This window comes from Bos indicus, chromosome 16 (assembly GCF_029378745.1).
Source record: "Bos indicus isolate NIAB-ARS_2022 breed Sahiwal x Tharparkar chromosome 16, NIAB-ARS_B.indTharparkar_mat_pri_1.0, whole genome shotgun sequence".
Taxonomy (NCBI): domain Eukaryota; kingdom Metazoa; phylum Chordata; class Mammalia; order Artiodactyla; family Bovidae; genus Bos; species Bos indicus.
In genome coordinates, this window is record NC_091775.1 from 3,578,539 (window position 1) to 3,601,436 (window position 22,898).

At 54.5% G+C, this 22,898-nt stretch overlaps 1 protein-coding gene across 3 annotated transcripts; it reads right to left on the reverse strand.

Annotated features, from left to right (window-relative positions):
• Positions 1-10: 10 nt before the first annotated feature.
• On the reverse strand, positions 11-22,506 carry SLC41A1 (solute carrier family 41 member 1). 3 transcript variants are annotated; one of them, XM_019976620.2, is made up of 11 exons: positions 22,395-22,506; positions 18,898-19,907; positions 10,535-10,642; positions 9,399-9,470; positions 8,611-8,755; positions 8,321-8,467; positions 7,586-7,733; positions 6,740-6,819; positions 6,119-6,253; positions 5,667-5,815; positions 11-2,554 (listed from the first exon to the last, which is right to left on the reverse strand). In XM_019976620.2, the coding sequence occupies exons 2-11, from the start codon at positions 19,270-19,272 to the stop codon at positions 2,369-2,371; spliced, it is 1,545 nt and encodes a 514-aa protein (XP_019832179.1). In that variant the 5' UTR covers positions 19,273-19,907; positions 22,395-22,506; the 3' UTR covers positions 11-2,368. The 3 variants fall into 3 exon arrangements, with proteins under 3 accessions (XP_019832179.1, XP_019832178.1, XP_019832180.2); XM_019976619.2 differs by lacking the exon at positions 22,395-22,506 and adding an exon at positions 21,574-21,977; XM_019976621.2 differs by lacking the exons at positions 5,667-5,815; positions 22,395-22,506 and adding an exon at positions 21,574-21,979.
• Between the last annotated feature and the right edge of the window lie 392 nt (positions 22,507-22,898).

Here is a 22,898-nt window from a genome sequence, read left to right on the forward strand (position 1 = left end):
ACCAACCACCTAAATAAACGTCCTCTTTATTTTACCAAATATAATTTATCAGTTATGTTGACATTTGTCAATTCAGTTATAGTCACTATAAATAATTCTTAGGACACAGTTCTGTAACTTTTTAAGGATATAAGAGTAAACCAATGTTGCTCCCACAGCCAGGCCAGAAATCCACGTGGTTTGTGCAATTGGGGGGAAAGAAATGGATCATCCATGAAAGTCATGAAGTTCATTTTCTTTCCCTCTCGCCCTGCAGACCTCCCTCTGCTCATCCTCAGGGCTTGGGGCACGCCTACCTTCCCACTTCTCTGGCAAAGGAGGGCACACCGGACTCCTCCAGGGCAGCCTGGGTGAACTCCAGAGAGGAGAAAGGGGTGAGTGCCTGGGGTGGGGGTGACTGCAGACCACAGGGGCACAGCCTTGGGGGCGGAGGGGTTGGTTCTGATGCCTGTACAAGAGTCTGTGTGCAAACGTGTCTGGAGATGGACGACAAGATAGGAGAAGGCCTGAGAAGAGCAGGAACAAGGCTGGGCTGGTGTCAGTGAACTCTGCTGGGGGAAGCCCCAGCTGGGTAACCTCTATGATTCCAAGTCTAAGGGCCTAGGCTCTGGCGGGTGGCCTGGGTGGAAATGCAGAGAGAGAAAGAGTCTCTAGAGGTGTAGGGCAAGTTCCTTGGGGTGAGGCAGGGTGGTGGTAAGAGGCGGGGTCACTGCCTGGCCTTCCTCTGGAGACAGGCCCTTTAGCTGACAAGAGGGGGACAGCTGAAGGGCAGGCTATGGACAGAGAGGCTGGAAGAAACCTGCATCCGAATGCCCAGGTCTGTCCACACGTGAGTGTGGGCAGCAGAATTCTGACCTGTTCACAGTAACGTGCTGGGAGGATGCAGAGGCCCCAGCGATCTCCCACTCCTGTGCTGGGTAAACTGGAAGCAGTGGGTGGATGTCTGGCCTTCTAGATCTGAACCCTCTTTCAGGTGACTGGTGAGGACATGGAAGGAAGCGAGGGTGAGACAGGCAGTGTAGGGAAATCAGTGGTGGCTGAGCCATGGGGCCTGAGCTGTGGCCAGTGCTGCACGCAGGTGGGAGCCAGGAGCGGCGTCGAGAGGCAGACCCTGCTTGGACAAAGAGGGGAGTACAGTGAAGACGCTTTCTCTGCTAGACTGAAAAGGGCACGCAGGCTTTGCACCCGGGGAAAGAGGCAAGGGCGGGACTGTGTTTCCTCTGGCCAGTCAGTACCCAGCACAGGACCTGACGTGTAGTAGGCGCTCAATAAACAGCGCTCAGTGAATGTCAGACTGTGCCTGCAGAATCGCGCCTCTTGGGGAAGCTGCGTATTTGCTGAATGAGTGAATGAATACAAGACGGATGTGGGCAGAAGCTGAGAGAGGGGAAAACTGACTTCCACGGCATGAAAGAATGAGTGATTTCAGGAAGCAAGAGATTCTCAGGGGCCATGTGATTATGGCAGAAATCATAATCGGGAGAAACAGCAGCAGGGAAACACCCATCAACCGCCCAGCGCTTCTCCACAAACCCATTCTCCGTCCCTAATCTCGGAAGCCAATGCGGCAAGCTCTGGGGAAGGTCGTGCTTAGAAATCATTAGAGATAAAGGTGAACAGAGATGAAGAATCAGGTCTCTGGGTCCAGGGAGGATGTCGATTTTGGCAAACCTATGGGTGGACATGGGCCAACAGGGAGACCAGGTCATGGCTCATTTCTTCTTGGATGAGGCAGTCAGTTGGAAAAAAGATCAGAGGGAGGGGCTGGTGGTATGTATCAGGCAGTTGGGTAAGGAGCAGGTATATAATTTAAGGAGTTCACCTCATCCTTTTGGAGAGCAGGGCAGAGAACAGGGCTAGGATTACTTGGGGCTAGGAGCAGCTGTCTCTTGCTTAGGGTTTTGAAGTTGGTCCACTTCTAGAAAACGTATGTGTAGGGAGAGGGGAGAGTGACATTTATCCCTCTGTTCAACCAAAAAGAAAAAGAGAAAACAAAGACAAACCCCCCAAACCAGAACTGGAGTTTGCTAAAGCTAAACCAAGTGCCCCCACATCCTGGATGGAGACCCCTGCCCCAGGCATCTCCCCTGGAGGCACCCACCATGCAGCTGCACTTGGTGACTGGCCCAAACACCTACTTGTACTGTTCATCTCAGTCCCTCTGTCTTGTCTGAATTCTTACTCTACAAACTTGGCTCAATGTATAAAAATTCCCATTGAAAATAATGAGAATTCGGTATCCACATGAAGTCCTAGAAAGAGATGGGAGTGTCGAGTGGGGTGGGGGCGAGGGAAGAAGACCGCCCCCTCCCCCAAAAAATTTCAAACAGAAAGTGCAGAGAGGTGGACAGAAGGTTGAGTGACCGGGCTAGTCCCCGACATCTGTGTCTCGGTCCCCAATGAGCCAGAGGACGTGGAAGCTGAGTGCCAGGAGCCCGGTGCCGAGAAGGTCCCCCAGGGCTGTCAAGTACGGGATGGAGAAGTTGTCTGGGTCCAGGCCGCGGCCCCACATCCAGTGCACCATCCAGTCTGCGATGTAGAGCAGGATCAGCACCTGCAGGACAGAAGGGCCAGCCTACAGCTACCCCTCTCCAGGGGGAGCCAGAGGCCACGCGATCGCCCCATTCACTGCAGCGCAAGGCTCGGCTAGCTGCAGCCAGTCCTTAAGCAAGTCAGCTCATCTCTTTGCCCCTGCAAGCCCTCTCTGCTCCTCCAGCCCACAGTGACCACCTCAAACAGATGCCAGGAGGAATTTGAGTTCATCGGGAAGGAAGGTGCCTCTGTTCTCCGGAGCTGCCTACATTACATTCTGCTCCCAAATTTACCCGACAAGAGGCCTGCTAATCAACATCCTACTTGTTGCAGGAATTCAGTCCTCTTGCCTCTAATTCTGGGTCATCCTATTCTCGGGTCACTCCAATTCCTGCCATGTTGGCCTCTGCGGGAGCCCAGCAGGCGGCTGGGGGGTTGGAGTTTGCTTTTCAGAGAGGGATTTGTCCTCAGAGCAGAGTGGAATAAGGACAGTGTGAGAGGCTGCTGCCGGCACAGTTGTCCGAGTAACAGTTGATTATCCCAAGCTGCCTTCCTCCTGACCCTTCCCATTCTGCTCAAAGAATGCAAGTTTATTTTAACATTAGTCCTAGCAAAATAGAGTTAGGAATAAGTCAGCTGAATACCAAGCACACAGTGCCTAGCAATTCAAAAGACACTTTGGATGATCTGCTGCTGTGATGTATCTGTCCCTTGCTTTTCTTCCATTACTACAGATAATTAATGATGATCTACATTAGAACCTTGCTAGTGGGCCCAGGACCAGGGACATCAACAGCTGGAAGCTTGTGAAAAATGCAGAATCTTAGGCCTAATGCTGGATCTGCTAAATCAGAATCTGCCTTTGAACAAGATTTACATGCACTTTTAAGTTGGCGATGCACTTGACCTAGAATACTATGGGATGTCCACAGGCCTGCATCTTCTCTATACTCTGCACAATTCCTGGCAGTTGGGCTCCCCAGATGACTGCCTCTGAGCAAGAATGAAATGGTTTCTAACGGTAAAGCTCTGAAACAGTCATTTGGGAGGTTTTACTCCTGAGTGTACTTTGTAAATACTGTGGTATGCAAATTCTACCCAAAGGGGTTTAGTTCCTGGAACCAGAGCCCACTGGGGGATCCGGAAGCCAGATGTGATATCTAAATTTAGGCAAACTGGTTGCTCTCCAGTCTTCTCTCCAACGAAGGCAGAGGTTACAGTTTCAGCATCCTTCACCTTCTGCCTTGCCCTGCACATAGCGGCCTTGAACTTTTGTGGCCCTGACCCTGAGTGAGGGACAGCCCCCTTGAACCCTGCCCCACCCCCATAACTTCACACCCTTGCCAGCAGCTGCAGAAGGGTCCCAAATAAAGAACATGGCCAGAGGACTTTGGGACGTGCCCCAGGAAGGGACGGGCAGCAGCTGTCTCCACATTCCAGCCTCCTGAGCAGGCCCTGGGAACACGCCGGGAGAAGGCAGTGAGGGGATCAGGAGGAACCTTTAGAGGGGATCAGGTGTCCCACCCTGGCCCTGCACCAGCTGGAGAAGAGAGGAGGTGAGCGTGGCCCCCGGCGTGTTCACAGCTGGGAATGGAGGCAGGCTTGCCCTTCCCAAGGTGGCCAAGGGCCGCCCTCCAGCCACAGACCCTGGGCGCCCACACCCACCCCTGCTCTGCAACGTGCACTTCACCCCAACTCGCAACAGACCGTGGCAACTGGGGTAACGGCTGTGGGGAACTGCACGTGGTTGGCCCAGACCTGGCCAAGATGTCCTGACACCCAATAATATGTGTGTTAAAAAAAAGAGTAAAATGAGAAAAATATGTATGTTTGCTTGCCTAAATGTGGAATAAGCTTGAAGGATATATAAGAGATACAGATCAACAGATCTATATATAGCAGATCCTACTATATAGCACAGGGAGCTATACTCAATATTTTATAACAAACTATAATGGAAAAGAATATGAAAAAGGATGTATATATGTATCCTTTATATCTCTATGGAGAAGGAAATGGCAACCCACTCCAGTGTTCTTGCCTGGAGAATCCCAGGGACGGGGGAGCCTGATGGGCTGCCGTCTATGGGGTCGCACAGAGTCGAACATGACTGAAGTGACTTAACCTTAAGCTATATCTCTATGTATGAATCACTGTGTTGTACACCAGAAACTAACACAACAGTGTTAGTCAACTCTATTAAAAAAAAGAAAGAGAGGAACAGAGGACACCCATGGCCCATGAGGAAGAGAACTGGGTGCATGCCAAGAGGGGAGGAAAGATGTTTCAGTGAGGTTTCTCTATTGACCCTTTCAAAGTTTCTGAACTAACCTATTCAAAAAACAAATCTATAGAGATTGAAAATGTCATAATAAGGATTAGGTTGGCTATAAAGGGCTTGCACGAGAGAGCCTTGCAGTGACGGAGCTGTTCTGTGTCTTGACTGTGGTGGTGGTTCATGAGCGTATGACTGATAGACCTATGCACACGCACGAGATCACTCGTAAAACTGGTGCAATCCGAGCGGCTCTGTGCATTATACCAACACGGACTTCCTGGGTTTGGTGTTGTGCTATAATCATGCAAGATGTTCCAGCTGTGGGGAGCTGCGTGATGGGTACAGGGGCTCTCTCAGCACATTTTTTGAGGGGCAAATTCTTATGAATACATAATGATTTCAAAATAAAAAGTTGAAAAAATGTAGTAAACAGCAAGTGAGAAAACATCCTAGTATTACAGAGTAGGAAGGCTGGATGGGATCCTAGAGATTGCCTAGCGCAGTGGTTTTGACACATTCTCAAGCTGTGAAATCCTCTACTCAAGTGAAATCTCCCAAGGAAGCCCAGCATGTGAGCAAAGTCACACAGAGCTCCACGGCCAGGCCAGTGGGGGTGGCACCGGCCTGAAATCCAGCACCTCTGCTTCACTCCCCTAGATTGGCAAATGTACCACTGAGGCTCAGAGAAGTAAAAAAACTCACCGAAAGCCAAACAGCCTCTTATGGACTGGGCTGGAACTGTGGTCTGCTCTCCTGAGCCCCCGTCCAGCGTTCACTGGCCACACCATCCCTGGCCCTCCCCTCCCACCCCTGCAGGGCGGCCCTGGCCCCTCCCCACGCCCCTGCCTGTCCGCACCTGGAGCAGAGCAGCTGTCATGTAGAAGATGATGAAGATGAGGGTGAGGGTGGTATGCCCACCCTGCATACAGCTGATGGTATAGAGGAACACCAGGTGTCCTGGGACCACGAGGAGGAAGAGCACGCGGGCCGAGCGAGAATTCACATCTAGGACCAGCGGAGAGGGGGCGTGAGGCGAGAAGGGGGCGACCTGGTGCCAGGAGGCGTTTCACAGCCAGGAGGTGCCGTGCTGCACTCCAGGGCAGCAGACGGCGGACTGAGTCTGCATCTGTCCCACGGCACCCAGCCCCCAGGGTGCCCCAGGAAAGGCCAGCCTTCCTGCCTGGGCTCCCCTTCTAGGACAGCTGGTGCACACAGCCCAACAGACGAGGAGAACCCGCATAACCGGGCTCCAGCTGTTTCTTAAGTGATGATGTGAACCCAGGAGAGGACGTGGGAACTCTGCATTACCAGGGCTGAAGAAGGTGGTACAAGGGCTGGGGCATCGGCGGGGGGCTTGCTCCGAGTTCTCCCCTGGAGTCCCGTTCATGTGGAGGAAGGTGGAGATGCGGCTGGCCTGCACGGCCACCAGATTGCCCCCAACACCTGTGGAGACACGTGAATCCTAAGCCGCGATGGGCTCGGGAAGCGGGGAGGGCGTGACCCATCCACCAGTCCCTAGGAGAAGATGGAGACACAGAGCAGGGAGACTCCTTTCCAGGGTGTTTTCAAGGCTCCCCCCATCCTCCCAGTTACGGAGACACAGCAGTCTCCCGTAGCCCCGGCAGGCGGAGAGCATGGGCAGCGACAGATGCGTAGACACAGGGAGCCTGACTTCTCTACCCAGACAGCGTGTGCACCTGCGGTCATAAGCATAGCTCAGGGGACAAGCCTTGCCGTGATCAGTCCCTCTCCGAAGCTAGGCGGACCCAGCACCCCATGCTCAAGCGCCGGTTCCAGGAACCAGTCCAAGTCTTGAACTCTCTGAGCTGGACTCTCTTGCCTGATAGAACCCTGACTGATACAAAGCCCCCAGACCCTCTGATCCAGCCCTCTCCTTTCCCGCCCTGGCAGCTGATGTTGAGACCTCACCGTTAATCACCGGTGTGAAGACAGCCATCCCTGCAAAGTTGGGGTCTGAAACCGTCTTGTCCAAGATGAGGCCTCCCACACTGCACAGACACAAAGACCACTGAAGGCTTCTGCTCTGGTCCCTGGGGTGGGGCCGCAGGTCCGTCTGGACGTGGGCAGTGAGGCGGCTCCCAGGAGTCCCTTGTCCTCCAGTCCTCGCCTCCCCTTGCCAGAACCAGTTGATGCTCCTGACATTCACCCTAGCACAGCACCCCGGGCAAGCTGGTGCTGCTGGGTCAGGCAGCCACCTTCTTCAACCACCTCCCAAGTCGGCGTGAGGAGCTGCCGGCTGCCCTGCCTGCTCAGTGTTTATTTCCCCTCTGGTAAGAAGGCTGGACTTTTCCTCGGGGAACCAGCTCTCCCAGACTTGGCCACTGTGGTCTGCGTGACCCTGCTCCAATGAGGGCGCGGCCCCAGGCCCATGCAGTCAGAGCTGCACATCTCTGAGGCCACAGTGACTGGTTCAGGGACAGTCAGTGAAATTCTATAATGGGACTTTGCAGAAGACTTTAGAGAAAGAATCTCTCCGCCTGTTTATGGAAGCAAACCTGAAGCTGCAGGCCAGCACACAGAAAAGCAGAGCTGAGAGACGGAGAATGCTGGGGCCCGATCATTTATGTTCCTGAGCCCAGCTGTGTGTAGTCAGCTCCCTAAGCCAACGTGGTTTCTAATGAAACCCCTTCACGCGGCTCCGTCACTTCAATAGAAGCACGTGTGACTGAGCCACTATCGAAGGCATTTCTAGCGTCCGGGCCGCACTTCCTCCTTCCGGGGCTGGGAGGGCGGCGGGTAGGGGCTTGAGCCTACCTGCTGATGGCCATGGCGATGATGACGGGCTCCCAGCCCGAGTACAGCACCTCCCTTGTAGCCGGGCTCCGTCGGGCCAGCATCACCCAGACGGGGAGCAGGGCCACGAAGAAGGCGCACACCAGTGGGTAGATGTACTGCCAGATTCCTGAGAGGTGGAGAGGAGACGCAGGTGAGCACGGGCTCCCTGCTCCCAGCCTCCCCTCGGCTCAGCCTGCAAAATCCCAACAGGCCAACGGTAACACCACGCTAAATGCCAGCAAATGTATCCACTCATTTGATGCTCGCTGTTAACTCGGGAGGTACACGGGGGCCAGCCCTTTCCATTCTGTAAATGAGGAAGCCAAGGTGAACCTCTTCAGACACTGAACTTATTAGGGGCAGAGACCAGGTCCTAAGTTTCTTGCTTTGATCCCTGGAAAAATCTCCATCTCTTCTCCTTCATTGTGCAAGCAGATTCCAGCCTTAGTTCCTTTCCTTTGCCCTTTCCCCTTCCCCCTCTATAGGACCAAATATATTTCTAAGATACTTTCACCCCTGCTCCCACTGCCTGCGTGAAGCTGAGATAAGAACTCAGCCTCATCTCTGTGAGGCAGGGAATTATTACAAACTGTGTTCCAATCAAATGGTTAGGAACAGAGGAGAAATCCTTACACATGTGCGAAAGCCCTACCACATCTCCCAGTCCCACCCAGGAATCCACCCTGGTGGCATCCTCAGTGACCTCAGCCTCACCCTGCTCCAGGTAGAGTCCCCAGCTGATGCCCGAGAGCAGTGCCAAGGTGATGAGGTCACCCAGGCTGGCAGCAATGGGCGTGGCCACATTGTCTGGGTTGATGCCAATCTTGCGAGAGCCAATGATGACTCCAATCATGATCATGCCTGGGGAGGAAGGAGAGGGGCCAGGCAGGGGAAGATGAAATGACGGGGCATTCACCAACCGAGAGGGAGACTGGAGGGGCCTGGTTTCAGACACCTCTGGGACCGCCCTGCCTCCCCCTCAGCCCCTCCCTCGCCCTCCTTACCCAGGACCAGAGAGGCAATGGAGGCTGTGGCTACACTGCTGGCACAGAGCAGGAAGGCGTGCGGGATGCTGAAGTGGCCGTCAGGGATCCAGCCGAAGACCACGGCGGCGATGGACGCCAGGAAGCCCACCACCGTGGCCTGCACCTGGGGAGGGGAGCCGTGACTCAGGGAGCAGAGCGCTTCTCAGCTGAGGTCACAGAGCACTCAACCAGACCTCCTCCCACCCCTCACAGCTCCAGGAGGCAGGCAGAGCTGGCCTGTCCAGTCCTCCCAGGCAGGAATGATGTCTTTATTTATTTAGTTTCACACGAGACACCAGTATGGGGTAGTGCACCCTGCAGGAGCCCGGGACATGTTACTGGCTGAAGGAGTGCTCCTCTGGGGCCCGGGGGAGGGTCCACAGAGCCCGAGACTTCATCCAGACACAGGCCTGGGACTCAAGGGGAAGAACTCCTGGTCCGGAAACTGTGCAGCCTCATGGGGACATGGGACAAAAGTGGTCAGGGGCCTTCAGCACTCCAAGTCTCCTCCTGATGTGGGCCGGGGGGACACAAGCCTCCTGCATCACTGCAAGCAGAGAACTGACACTGAAGATCCTGGGAATCCCCCTGATCTTGGCCATTTTCCTGGGAAATTTGGAAAAACTCCTAGAGTTCCTTTGGGAGAAGGCAGCTCAGCAGGACCTTGGAGCCTCACTCGGGAGCCAGTGGGCGCTGACAGGCCTGTCACATTCCTGCCCAGGGAGGAAAGAGGCTGAGCCCCACCGGCCTGGTCCCTGCTCTCTTACCTGAATGAGGGCCATGTTCCCAGTGATCATCCGCCAGAGCTCCTTGGGTGTGTCCATGTGCCCGATGTTGGCCTGGGAAAGGGAGGACCAGGGTCTGGAGCGGCAGGCTGGGAAAGCCTGTTCACTAGGATCATGCCTGGATCAGCAGACGGTGCACGTGCCCTGAGACCCTGGACCAGGGTGTGACCCGCAGGGAAGGTGAAGCAGGGTGGAGGGGCTGGATGAGAGGGAAGGCGCAAGACCGCCTTGAGCTCCTGCCTCTGGCTGGGGGGTGGCCAGGGGGCTCGTAAGGCAGTGCCCTCTTCTCCCCTCCTCTCAGGACAGAGGCCGATTCTGGGCTCTGCCCTGCTCATCTGGGCAGCTCATCCCCATACGGGCGAGAAGGACCCGATCAGTCCCTGGCTCTGAAGCTAGCTGGCCATCCAAGGGGAACAGGTCAGCTGCTGGTGCAGGACAGAGGCCCTGAGAGTGTTTGGGAAGGACTGAGGTGGCTGGGAGCAGGCCAGGAGGGCAAGATGGGGAGGGCTAGGCAGGCTGCCACTTCTCTCTGCTCCCTTCTCTGGGCTCATGGCCATGCGGGGACATCCCTGCCACCTGGCTCTCCTGGCCTCCTGCGTTTTACCACTTCCTACCTCCTGCCCCGTGGCCCTGAATCTGGTTTAGTCTCCGCACATCAGTGGCTGATCTAAGGTTGTGGGAGGTGGGAGTGATGAGCAAGCTGCCATGGGGGAGAGGGAGCGGGGTGGGAGGGGGCTGGAAAGACCTGGCTCTGCTCCGGCCCAGCTGCAGAGCAGGGCTGGAGATCAGAGAAGGCCCCCGGCTGTGCAGGTGAAGGGACCAGCGTGATGCTCCCCTGGCAAAGCTGCACAAACAGTCACGAGGCGGGTTGCGATGCAGGGAGTGGGGCAAGAGTCCAGGGATGGCTGGGACCTCCAGAAACCAAGCCTGGGAACCACTCTGAGCAGGGAGCCCCTGACCAGGGGCAGGACAACCAGCCTGGGATCTCCCTGAGCCTTTCCAGCCCGGACCCACCTTGCGGACCTGAGCAGCTGAGAAAGGCCTGCAGTGCCCTCTTGGTCAGGCTCTGTGGTGCCTGAGTCTCTGTGTGCCCCACTCCCTCCAGCCAGGACACTCACTGCGGTGGAAAGCCTTGATGCCAGCGTCATTTCCAGGTTTCCCTTAAGGCCCAGCAGTGCAGGCACCAGGATGAAGACCTCTGTCACCTTCTGGAATACTTCCCAGTGCTAGAAGGGGAAAACAGAACCCAGGAATCTCAGGGCCCCACAGGGCTGGCATCAAAGTTGAAAGTGAAACTGAGTCCCCTGAAAGTGAGTTTATGATTAATTAATAAACTCTGCTCCGAGTTTATGATTAATGTTTCTATCCAAAACTTTATTCCCTTTCTTGTCCCCGTCTGAATTCAATCCCTTTCTTGCCCCTTCTGACCTCAATCCTGTGTTAACTAAACAGCAATCAGCCAGAGTCAGATGACTAAGATTGCTGAGATCAGTGATAACACTGTTACAAGCTCAGGTTGTTTCTCCTGGGCAAGATGAGTTACCAGAGCTTTTTTGTTCTTCTCCTTTAAATCCCCTCACTCAAAGACCAAGTGGGAGAGGCTCTGAGGCTTGTCTCCCTCGCCTTGCCTGGTGTCCTGCAGTAAGCTCTTGTTGCTGCTGCTGCTAGGTCGCTTCAGTCGTGTCCGACTCTGTGTGACCCCATAGACGGCAGCCCACCAGGCTCCCCCGTCCCTGGGATTCTCCAGGCAAGAACGCTGGAGTGGGTTGCCATTTCCTTCTCCAATGCATGAAAGTGAAAAGTGAAAGTGAAGTTGCTCAGTCGTGTCCGACTCTTCACGACCCCATGGACTGCAGCCTACCAGGCTCCTCCATCCATGGGATTCTCCAGGCAAGAGTACTGGAGTGGGGTGCCATTGCCTTATGCCCTTACTTTGCTGCAAACCTGCAATCAGAGTTTGGCTTTCTGTGCTGTGGGCACACGAGCCCTTGCTTGGTTACAATTGGATAGTCTGGGAGCAGGGGGTTGAGAAGGAAGTGGAATCAGCAGGGAGTGAGCTGGTCAGACGCCTTTCCTCCAGGAATCCTGGAAGCAAACCAAGTCCACGATGCTCCAAACAACATAGCCCCCTTCCTGCCACCCAGAACCGGGGATGTGCAGAGGGTCTCCCCAGTCAGGAGACCCCAGCCTGGCTCTGCTTCCTCTGGCTACTTTGTGGAGCCAGGAGAGAAGATGGTGGGGACCCATGCAGCTGAGTCACCCTGGAGCTGGCTTACACCCCAGAACTCCAGCGCAATCACCCTTCAAATCGCCTTCAGTCTAGTTTCTTTGTGGCCTCAGCCCCGGGTGGTGTTGTCTCAGCTGTTGAGCGCTGGGCTCCACGGGGCTAAGGAGATTAGAGAGTTTGTTTGGCTTCTATCTCCAAGGGCTCTGGGCCTCAGCCACAGCTGCTCTCCTTCAGAGGAGGCTCTGAATGCAGACGGTGGCCCCCAAACCTCAGAAGGCTCGTCTGCAAGAGGTTTTTCATTCCTCCTCGGCCCTGTCACCCCAGAAAGCTCCCCCAGTCTCTTGGTTAGGAAACGGAGGGGTGCTGGTGCGGGAAGAGCACAGGCGCCGTGGATTCCAGCCCTGAGACCATCAGGCTCCGCGCTCCGACCCTGTCTTCCAGCCAGTGTCTTCTTAAGTCTGCACTAAACGCCAGGCTGAGGGCTCTCTGTACAGTTTTCCTTTTACTCTATCAAAAGCCTGGTGAGGTAGGAGGTATTCTTATCCCTGTTTTGTAAAGGAGGGAACTACTGAGGTTCAGAGAGCACTATATTCAGTCCTGGGAGGAGAAATGCAGGAGCCAGGACTGGCTATTTGAAAGCTACTTTAATTGCAACTGAAACTGAAGACTTGCAAGAAATGCTGGGGTCGAGTTACCCTTCCTGGCCCCAAGGGCAATGTGAGTTCTTTCAGTGCTTCCTATTCTAAGAATGGAAACGTTGATGTTTGGCAGAAAACAACAAAATTCTGTAAAGCAAGTATCCTTTAATTAAAAAATAATTAAAAAAAAAAAGAATGGAAAGCTTTCAGGTTTGGAGAGAGGAGGGGTCAGGCAGCCAGACGGAGATACGCAGGCTGATCAGACTACCAAGGTCAGGAAGCAAAACGCAAGGGCACTGGACTGACAGCCTTTGGTCTCCCACGTGAGACCACAAGGGTGGGCCACGTGCTCTGTCCCCAACATTGTCCCACAGAGGCCAGCAGGGGCTCCTTAGACAAGTTACAAGGCCTTGAGCTCCTGACTGTAAAATGTACACTTCAGGGGCCAGATCAGATGGTCCCCAATGGCAATTCCAGGACCGACACTCTACAGTTAATGATAAGCAAGGCTGCAAATCAAATCCACAATGAGATATCACCTTATACTCGTTACGATGGCAACTATTAAAAAACAGAAAATAACAAGTGTTGACAAGGATGTGGAGAAATTATAAGCCTTGAGTACTGTCGATGGGAATGAAACATGGCTCAAACACTATGGGAAACGGTATGGCTGTTACTTAACAAATTAAGATGAGAACTACTATGTGATCCAGCAATCTCACTTCTGGTATATACTCAAAATAATTGAAAGCAGGGTGTCAAAGAGATATTTGCACATCCGTGTTCATAGCAACCTTATTCCTAATAGCCAAGAGGTAGAAGCAACCCAAGTGTCTGTTGATGGATAAATTAATAAACAAAACACAGTCTTACATACACAAGGGAAAGTTATTCAGCCCTAAAATGGAAAGAAATCCTGTTATATGTAACAACACAGATGAACCTTAAGGACAGTGTAGTGAGTGAAACAAGCCAGTCGTAAAAAGACAAATACTATATGATTCCATTCATACGAGGTATCTAAAGCATTCAACTTCCTAGAAATAGAAGTAGCTTGCTGGTTACCTGGGACTGGGAGGAGGGGGGAAGGGAAGTCGATGTTTAGGCGTAGAGTGTGGAGTTTTAGCTCTGTAAGATGAAAACGTTTTGGAGACCTATTTTACAACAGTGTGAATATACTTAACACCACTGAACTGCACTTTAAAAATGGTTAAGATGATAAATTTTATGTTATGTGTTTTTTTTTTTTTTTTTTTAACACAATTTAACAACAACAACAAAACAGAGGAGCATGGAAATCAGAGGGGCTGAGGCCGGGGGAGGCGGCGCGTGGGATCCTATAAAGGCAAGGACCTCTCTTTTCCTGTCAGACTTCTTTTTGTGGGTATGGGGGTGTGTGGGTTGACAGTGGGGGTCCCTACCAGGACCCCAGAGGAGGGCTCCCCTCATTAGGGCTAGAGTGCACCCTTCCGGGGCTCCTGGCCTAGCCCCTCACAGTGGAAGGCATAGGAATCTTTTTAGGGAAGGTGCTCTCTTGAACACTAAGGATGGGAAAGAAACCCCCTGACCCCCAGCCACAGTTGCTGAGCTTTCAGACATCCACAGGAAGAGCTGGGAGGGAGGCGCATCCTTTCTTAGCCCTGGGGCCCCTAGAGGGGAGGCAGCCCCACAAGCCCCATGGGCCCTGGAGGAGCTCAGGCACTGTTGCTCTTGGCCAAGGCTGATGCATACCACTGGGGCTCCAGCTCCCAGCAGGCAGGGCCGTGCCCCGCTCTGCCCCCTTCTCCCTCACCTCAACTGGACACGTAGCTCAGAGAGTAAGCATTCCTTCTGCGACACCCCCCCCCCCCAATAAAAGTGGCTGACGGAGGTTTTGGAAGCTTCTCTCAGAGCCCAGCCCCATATCCCCTCTTCACTGCATAACACCCACCTCTCATAGCTTCCAAGCCTCCGGTTCTGTGAAAAGCTGTGATCTGCAGGTAGGCGTATGTAAAATGTGTGTGTGTATTGGCAGGGTGAAGAAGCCCGAAAAGAAATACTCCAAGTGTATGCCAGAAATATTTTCTGGATTGTTTGTAAGGAATATTGTCTTTATGATTAAGAAAAAAAATATATATGAAGCTCAGCTAACCACTCTAGCTGCCACTATATTATATACTAATACTTAATACATATAAATATATATAAATATATACATGAGGTTCTAAATATCCTCAAATCCTTGCACCCCCTCAGCACATATATACCTTCTCCTTCAGCTACACTAGGACCTAGAAGGGATGGGGCTTTAGCAGCGATTTGGACAGATAAGCAAGTAGGATGGGCACCCATGCTAACAGCCCCTGTCTTCCGGGCCTGCCAGGGGACAGTCTGGACCCTCACACCACCTGACCCCCCACCCAGCAACACCCTGAGCTGGCACTTGGTCAGAGTAGCCAGTGGCTACACACATGCTTTCTTCACCCACAAAAGCCTCTCAGGGGAGCCTCTGACATGCGTGTGTGTGTGCATGGCTCTGGGAGGGCCCGGGAAGCAGGCTGGCCCTGAGATGAGCAGTGGGTAGAGACACAGGGGGTCAGGGGCCCAGTGTGTCTCCTTCCTGCTTTGGCCTAATTCAGGCCCGTCCTGTTCACCCTGCCTGGAAGTGTCTGACCCTGAAGTCAGACCCACGAGCCAAGCCTTCACCCACGCCTTCCTGCTCTGCTGGGGATGGAAAAGGACACATTCCAGGAAGCCCTTGGCGGGAGATGTGGATGGCACACAGGGGCAGATTTCACTGCTTCTCAGAAATGTGGCTCCTCTTCCCTTCCTTCTCTGTCTGTGGATGGTGTGTGTGTGGGGGGGGGGGGGGGTGGGCAGTATGGGGCTCACTGGTTCCTGATAGCTTGGAGGAGGGATGAGCCTGCTGCTCCCCCCACAATAATCCTGACTCATCACCCAAGGTTTCACACCTCAGGGAACCTACTGCTGTCTCACCCTGGTCTGTTCCTCTTCTCTCTTCCATCTGACACCTCCTCTGGCCTCAAAGAGAGAACCAAGTGTGCCTGGAGTGTTCTGCCCTGAGCCTTCTTCCCCTCCAGGAGGAGAACAGCAGGGAAGAAAGTCACAGGCTAGAAAGGCTGGAGTCAAAGACACAAAGCCGACTCAGACCCCCAGCAGCTCTGAGAACTGGGAAGAAGCAGGAGAACATGGGAAGCTGGGCCAGAGCTGACTCTCAGTGTGAGGACTGAGTCAGCTCAGATGAGTGTAAACCTAGCCTGCAACTATGGCTCTCCCTGCCACCTGCAGGCATCCTCTAGGTGTCCAAGGAGGAGGCCCTCAGGGCAGCGCCTGGGGATAGAAAGCTGGACAAAGTGTGATAAGGGAGGTGGATACCTGAAACCTGAGTGCTCCGCTCAGGAATACAGGCAGCCTTGGGGCAGGCCAGCCAGGGAGGAATGTTTCTGCCCCACCCCGCTTCCCCAAAGCCATCCTTGCCATTCACTTTGACCTTTGCAGACTCCTCTGTACACACAGAAAAGCCAGAGGAGGAGTGTTTACGGGATAGGGTGTCTCCTTTCCTCAGGATCTTCAGCACAAGAATAGTGAGGATCAAGAGCTGGGAGACTCACCTGTTTTAACACAGCTTAGAATTCCAGTGATGGAGAAGGAAACGGCAACCCACTCCAGTATTCTTGCCTGGAGAATCCCAGGGACTGAGGAACCTGGTGGGTTGCCGTCTATGGGGTTGAAGCGGCTTAGTAGCAGCAGCAGCAGAATTCCAGGGAAGGCTGGCACACCACCTCCTGCCACCCCCATCCCTCCAAGAGCTTACAGAAGAGGGGAGTGAGGTGCCCTGGGGCAGCCCAGGACTAAACCAGGAGGCTGGGCAGGGCCTCTGCAGGATGGAGGCTCCCCAGCCCAACCCCTCTTCATTTCCTACACTGGGCCCAGTCCTGGTTTCCTTCCCAAATGCTTCAGGAACTTCAGCCTCGGCAGTGGGGCGGTTGCAGCAGACTGCAGTCTACTTAACCTTTTCTTACCTTTGGCCAGTAGTCAGTTCCTTATCTCACTGCAAAGGTGGCTGTACACACCTTTGGAGGGAGGGCAGATAAGAGGAGACAGAAACGGGCCTGGGGAAAAGACTGGGGCTTCTGCAGCAGTGGGGAAAATGAGGGCCTCGGACCAAGGAGACGTCTGCACCGGCACGGCCCTGTGCTCAGCTGCTCTGAGACACGGGGGACACCCTACAGCCAGCTCCTCCCAAGGGCCACTTAGAGGACTCCATCCCACTGCAGTTCAGCTTAGCTTGTGAGGGGGAAATGCAGGTGTGAATCATTAGAAACTGTCCTGTTCCTTCTGACCCCAAGATGCCAGTCACCTCTTTCACCCCCTTAGATACGGAATAAAAACCTCCTCGCGGTCCCTGATTTCTCTGCTCCTGCCATCCCTGCTGTGACTCGACTGTAGCCATCTGCAGGGCTTGCTCCAGACACGCTGCGGGAGAAGGCTGGGGGTGGGCACAAAGACAAACCAGCCACTGTCCTCCATACCAACTGGCCCTTAGCTCTGCAGTGAGCCAAGGTGCCACACCAAGGGCAAATGCTGGCCTGGCACCCTGGGCAGGCTCCAAAGATTACCTACCTGGGTTTCTCAATGTCTCAGGGTAAGGGGTAAGATGCCGGAAGTCATTTCCAGCTCTAGAATTCCCTTGAGTGTGTAAGAGAAGGGGAGGGAGTGGCCCTCTAAGAATCTTTGTTCTTGCTCATTTAGAATATAACTCCAGTTGTTCCAGATTCCAGTCTACCCTCCAACTTTGGAACCATGGCCACGGTAAAGGCTATAGAGGCTTAAGGACATAGGTTCTGAGTCCGATGACCAAGGACAAGTTACTAATCCCTTTGAGCCATTGGTTCCCTATCTACACAATGGGGACAGTTATGGTTTGAACCTCACAGGTTCACAGAAGACTCCAACAGATGCTGCCCACTACCGTTCTTACTTTCTAGAAAATACAATAACCCCTCCCAGGTTACCATCAGACCCTGGTTCTACACCCCTTTGGAGGCATCAAACCAGAACTGGAAACCTCTGAGAATGAGAACCCAGGCCACAGGAAAGGGATGGAAGAGGTGGAGAAACTGCTACCCTGGTCTAATTTCTCCTCCTCTCTTTACCCCACTCACTACTCTAGGAGGGGGAGCAGCTACCAGGGCGAGGAATCCAAAGCCTGTCCTCCCTACTCCAGACTGGCATCCCAACCTCCATGAGGAACGATCCCCAAAGAGACAGGTTAAGGGAGACAGAAGGCATGATATAAACACCATCCTCAGTAGCAATCAAAGGAGCAGGGTCCCCCTAAGGTCTCAAGTCAAAGTGGTCCAGGTAGACACCATTGAAAGAACCTCCTAGAACCAACCACCCTGCTTTCTGGGACAGGGGCCTGGTAAGACTTGCCAGCAGGACTCTGTATTATCATATACATCGTTTGTAGGGCTGGCTCGGCAAAGGAGAGGGGATGCTGAAATCCACATCCTCCTGAGAGATTCCATGGCCAAGGACTCACTGGTTTGGGCAGGGGGCAGTGGGAGGCCCAAAGGGCAAAAGCCAGATCACCTCCAGCCTTCCTATTTCTCTGAGTACCTAGGACAGAGCCCAGAACTCAGTAGGAATCTGATACATGTTAATGATTAGCTTAGATAAACCCAGCACTTTCAGAAAGCTTTATGTGTCTTACTAAGCCTCAGAAACTTTAGCTGGAAATAAAGCTTTAAATCATCTTGGGGACCTGGAGGTCCTGGGTAAGTCCTAACCCACAATACTCTAACATAGCATATCCCTGGCTCTTAGCTTCCTGGTTCTGCCAATTCCTGTCCTTAATTCTATCTAGGAGCCTCAAAAAGAGCTCTCTTTGCCCACCACAGGTTCATGAAAGACAGGTAAGAAGCAAGAAGAGACAGTTCTGCCCAGGTTTGGTTATATTTTGTCCCCATATTTGTCACATAATCAGCACTTCTATGTCTTATCACGCCAACCCCCCAAATCATGTCTCAGCATGTACCCACCCCCATTCTCTAAGGAGAGCCTGCCAAGGTTACACGAAGACAAGCAACACAAAATGCCTTTAAGAACCTTCTCGCTTAATTTGAGACCCTCTTGGCGGCTGGACAAATTCCTGCCCAGCAGGGGGATGAAGGGAAGGCTTGAGACTGAGCTTTCTACTGTGGGTATCCTTGAAACCCCCAAAATAAAGGGGAAAGAAAGCCTAAAGAGAAGGCCCACGATCTAAATGTCTCCTAGTGAGCTGGGCTCAGCAGGAACGACCAGGAGGGATGGCAGGCAACAAGCTGCTCCATCTCTCCTCTTCCAAGCCTGAGCTTGGGAATCAACCCTGCTTCTGTTTAAGCAATACAGCCCTGACCACCTGTCCCAGGGCTACCCGGCTTCCTCAAGGCTTCTGTAGAAAGGGACTAAAGGAAGAAGAAACCGAGGACATGATCCAAAGGGAAACCGTGTTCCAGGAAGCAGCAGCTGCTTCTGACAGGGAGGTGGAAGAAAAGCTTCAAGAGACAGTCTCCCAGGAGGAAAAGATGGCTCTAGGCTCAGTGTCCAGGGCAGCCCTCCCAGCCCCTACCTGCACGATGTCCAGCACCATGCCGGCGGCCACCGTTCCGAAGCCGGCCAGGAGGAAGGGGAACAGCACCTGCAGCCCGATGGAGAAGGAGGTCTCCTTGAGCGGGGAGGGGGCGGCGGGGCCGTGGTCCGAGCTGACGTCGTCACTCTCGTTGCTCTGGCTGCCGTTCTCCAGCAGGGCATCCTCCTCCCGGAGGCCCTTGGCGTTGGCCCGAGACTCAGGCACCACCACCTCGACCTCCGCCCCATCGGGCCCCAGGAACTCCGAGGTCCCAGCCAAGGGCTCTCGGCCCGGGCCCTCCGAAGAGCAGGCTGAGGCGGCGGGACCAGTCCCGTTCAGCTGGTGGGCGTCCTTGGGCTCTGGCTTGGAGGACATGTCGCGGAGGGAGGAGGAGAAGGGGGGAACTCTCCTCTTTTTGTTTTTCCGCTGTCTCCCTTTCTGACTTGGGAAAGAACTTAGTCTTGGGGTGAACGCAGGCGTGGTGGCCGCGGGACCTCTTCCCACGGCTCTCGGCTCCGATGGGGCGCTTCAGAAGCTGATCCACCGACAGGCAGCCCCATCAAGCACTGAAGCCACAAGCTGGAGGGGAGCAGGAAACTCCGCACCAGAGGCTGCAGCTGGCGCGAGGGGTGCAGGTGCCCGATCCAGCAGGCCAAGAAGCTTCTTGGGGGGAGCTCCTCTGGCCTCCTAACTTCTTTGGTTCTCAGCGCAGACTCCTCAGAGTCGGAGGCATCCAGAGCAGAAGAGCCCGGTCAAGTCTGGGGTGCCTCTGAGGTGGCCCTGCTTTGATGACAAGCAGCCCAAGTTCAGATCCTTCCGAAGGCAGACTTGGCCTGGGGCGGCCTCTGGCTGGGCTCCGTCAGCTGCCCACAGCTCCTCTGGCTCTGCTGGTCCCAGGGCAGCGTCAGCCCTCTTTCTCCTTTTTTCCAGAGACGTTCTTCCTTTCTGGGAAGACCCTGTATCTTCCCCAATCCCTGGTCCTCACAGTCACAAGAATCTGGATGGAACACCTTATGTGGGAAGAAGGAAGACAAGGGAATGTTACGATATGGCAGAAGACAGCTGCTACTCTGAGAATATTCCCACACGGCAGGCATAAGGAGTTTGCTATTTCCCTTCCTTTTCCACTAACACCCTCCATTCCTGCCCTGCAACATCTGGATGCCCAGTAGGCACTAGTCCTGCCATCCTCCCAACAGGCAACACACTGCCCACCAGGGACCACCACCATGGTCAACAGCCATGAGATGGGCCAGCCTGGGACGGGGAAGATGCTGTGCAGGAGGCCTTGGCATTGCCTTCTCAGCAATGGGGGATGGGAAGGGATGTCCTGGGGGAGATCCCTTCTTGAATGTCCATTAAGAACCCAAGGTTACTAAAATGCGGTCTCCCAGCGGGGTCTCTTCCAAATTCAGTCACAAGCTTCCTACAGCCACATGGCTGTAGAAAGCGATAGTTTACAGTCATAAGGCAAATAAGCAGGAAGAATTTGACTACTGAATGAAGGTCCCTACGCCCCTACAAACCCTAGTCCCTGAGGGAAAAAAACCAACAAACTGGGAGGACTCCCCAGGCAATGGGGCAGGCCTGCCAGACCAAGGCCAAGAGCCAGAGGCCTACCCACTCCTGCCCTTGAGAGTCAACAGTGTTACAAAAAGCTCAGACACTGACTTGGATCCAGGCCTCTGCTACTTCTCTCCCTCTGCTCTCGGCCTTGTGAGCTCTTCAGATAGGACTAGAGTATTATCTCACTTTGAAGGGAAAGACGGTAACACTGTGGTTATTATGCACAGATTTCAGTTCTCTAGGTTCGCCCTGTTCCCCAGGGTTACTGAGAGTTGGATATAATGGAATTCTTAAAAACAAAAACAAAAGAGCACCATCGGAAAAAATAAATAAAACAGAGCAAAATAAAAAACAAAAGCAGTATAAGCCAAAACGCACTTGCTCCCAAATGCATGTCTCTTTAGGGTAATGGCCCCACTTCTTCTTGCCTACAGGAATCCCCAGGCCTTGTTCCCACCCGATTCCATCCCACCAGAAGAGCTCTCACGAGTAAAAAATACGTTTAAAGAGAATTTCCCTAGGAAGGATGAACAGGTCCTTAAGTATTCCAAACACACACAATTAGTCAACTCCAGTTTGGGGAAGGGTGGATCAAACTCCAGTAACTGGCCCACAGGAATTGCTTTCTCTTTGTAGCCACTCACGTCACCAGGACTCCCTTTTCCAGTCTCCTTAAACACTGTCCTGTTAGTTCTTTCAAACACCCTCACTAGAGATCCAGGAAGAAACCTCTGAGCAGGAGAGAACCCGCGGCTCCTGTGCCAGAAAAGTTTCTCAGTCCGCTAAAACCTGACCGGCCCTCCTCCTCCCGCCTTCCTGGCAAGTTACCTAACCTGAAACGGGGCTCGTAGCGAGAGAAGCCAGCCCCTCATCCACTGCTGCCAGTAAAGAGACTTCAACCGGGCCTAGGCCCTGGGATGAAAGAGGCAAAAGTGACCCGGGATGCTCTGGGGAGGGGACTAAGCAGATGGCTTTCGTGTCCCCGAACCCAGGGATTGGGAGAAGTATCTGGGTGGCCCTCCGGCCTCTCCTCCAAACAGAGTCAGCGAACGCGCGGGGTGCCAGGTCCCTCGGCCTCGCCACCCAGCCCCTAGACCCAACAGCACTGACCTGCCCCTCACTCGGGAGGAAAGGGGGCGCCTGGCGACTGGCGGCGGGGACCCGTGGTCTCGGGGGAGGCAAGGGTCCCCCTCTTCTCATCACTCCTCCTCTGCAGTCCTCCTCGGCCCCCGGATGCCCCCCGCCACACACACACACACCCCAGCCTAGGCGAGCGTCCAGCCGCGGCACCCGACTTGCTACATTTCGCCTCGGCGCTGGGCGAGCGAGGCCGCCGCTCTGCTTCCACAAGGGTTAGGTGGCCCTGGCGGGCAGGACAGATCGCCGCGTCCCAGGCGGGGCGGGGGGCAGTCCGGACGGCGGGCCGTGGGGCCGAGCTCGCTCGCCCCCAATCCCTTCTTGCCCGCAGACTTGGGCCTGACTGGTTGGCTGCTAGCGGCAAACGTGATCTGGGGCAGAATGGGTGGCACCCCCATTCCATCAAAAATAGATTCCGGATGGACAGCGGCAGCCCCCAATCAGAGGCGGCGAGGGGGGCGGGCTCGGCTGCGGCCCGGCCCCGGGGGCGGGGCGCCGGGGAGGCGCAGTACGCGGGGTGACGCGCGCTGGAGGCCGCTCGCGGGTCCCCGCGCTCCTCGCGTGGTGCCGCCGCCCGGGGCCGCGACGCCGCGCCGGGATCGTCCCTCGCCCCTTTAAGGCGTGCGCGCCGGTGCGCGTCTACCTCTGCGTACGGAATTGTTTCCTTGTGCCTCCGGCCTTCGGCAAGACCGGGAAACCTCCCAGCGGAGCCGCCAGCTCTGACCACCGGGACTCAAACCACCTTGCCGCTGCTCTGCGCCCCGGGCTCGGTTCCCGGAGAGAACCGTCCCTACCTTGTTTGGGTACACAGCCTCTTGCCTGCTGGGGAGAAGTCACCTCTGCTCTTTCCGCCAGATGCCGCGTTCCTGCAAGCGCGTGGCTCAGCCTGAAGGAACCGGCCTTAATAAAGTCCCAGCCTTGGAAGGGCTGGAAATGGGCGGGCGGGAGGGAGGGAGGAAAAAGAGGTCAAAACCTCCGCTGCGGTCCTATACTCACAGCCCGAGGCGGGGCGGAGGGGAGCCTGGGTTCCTCTGACCCGCTGATTCTGGTGGCAGCACGGAAGGATGTATCCATCCCGGGCTAAACAAAATCCAACTTTCCCTGACGCACCTTCTGGGATCAAAGAGGGCTGTTCCCATTTCGCCTTTTGCCACTTCCTCCCTGGGGTGTCTCCACCTCTCCAACGCAAACGGAGAACCAGTTCTTTTGGGGATGTTTTGGTGTACGGGGTGTGATCTCCCCCGTAAAGGAACCGCCACCCTTGGGTTTTCCCCTCCTGTCAGTGGAACCTGTGACCA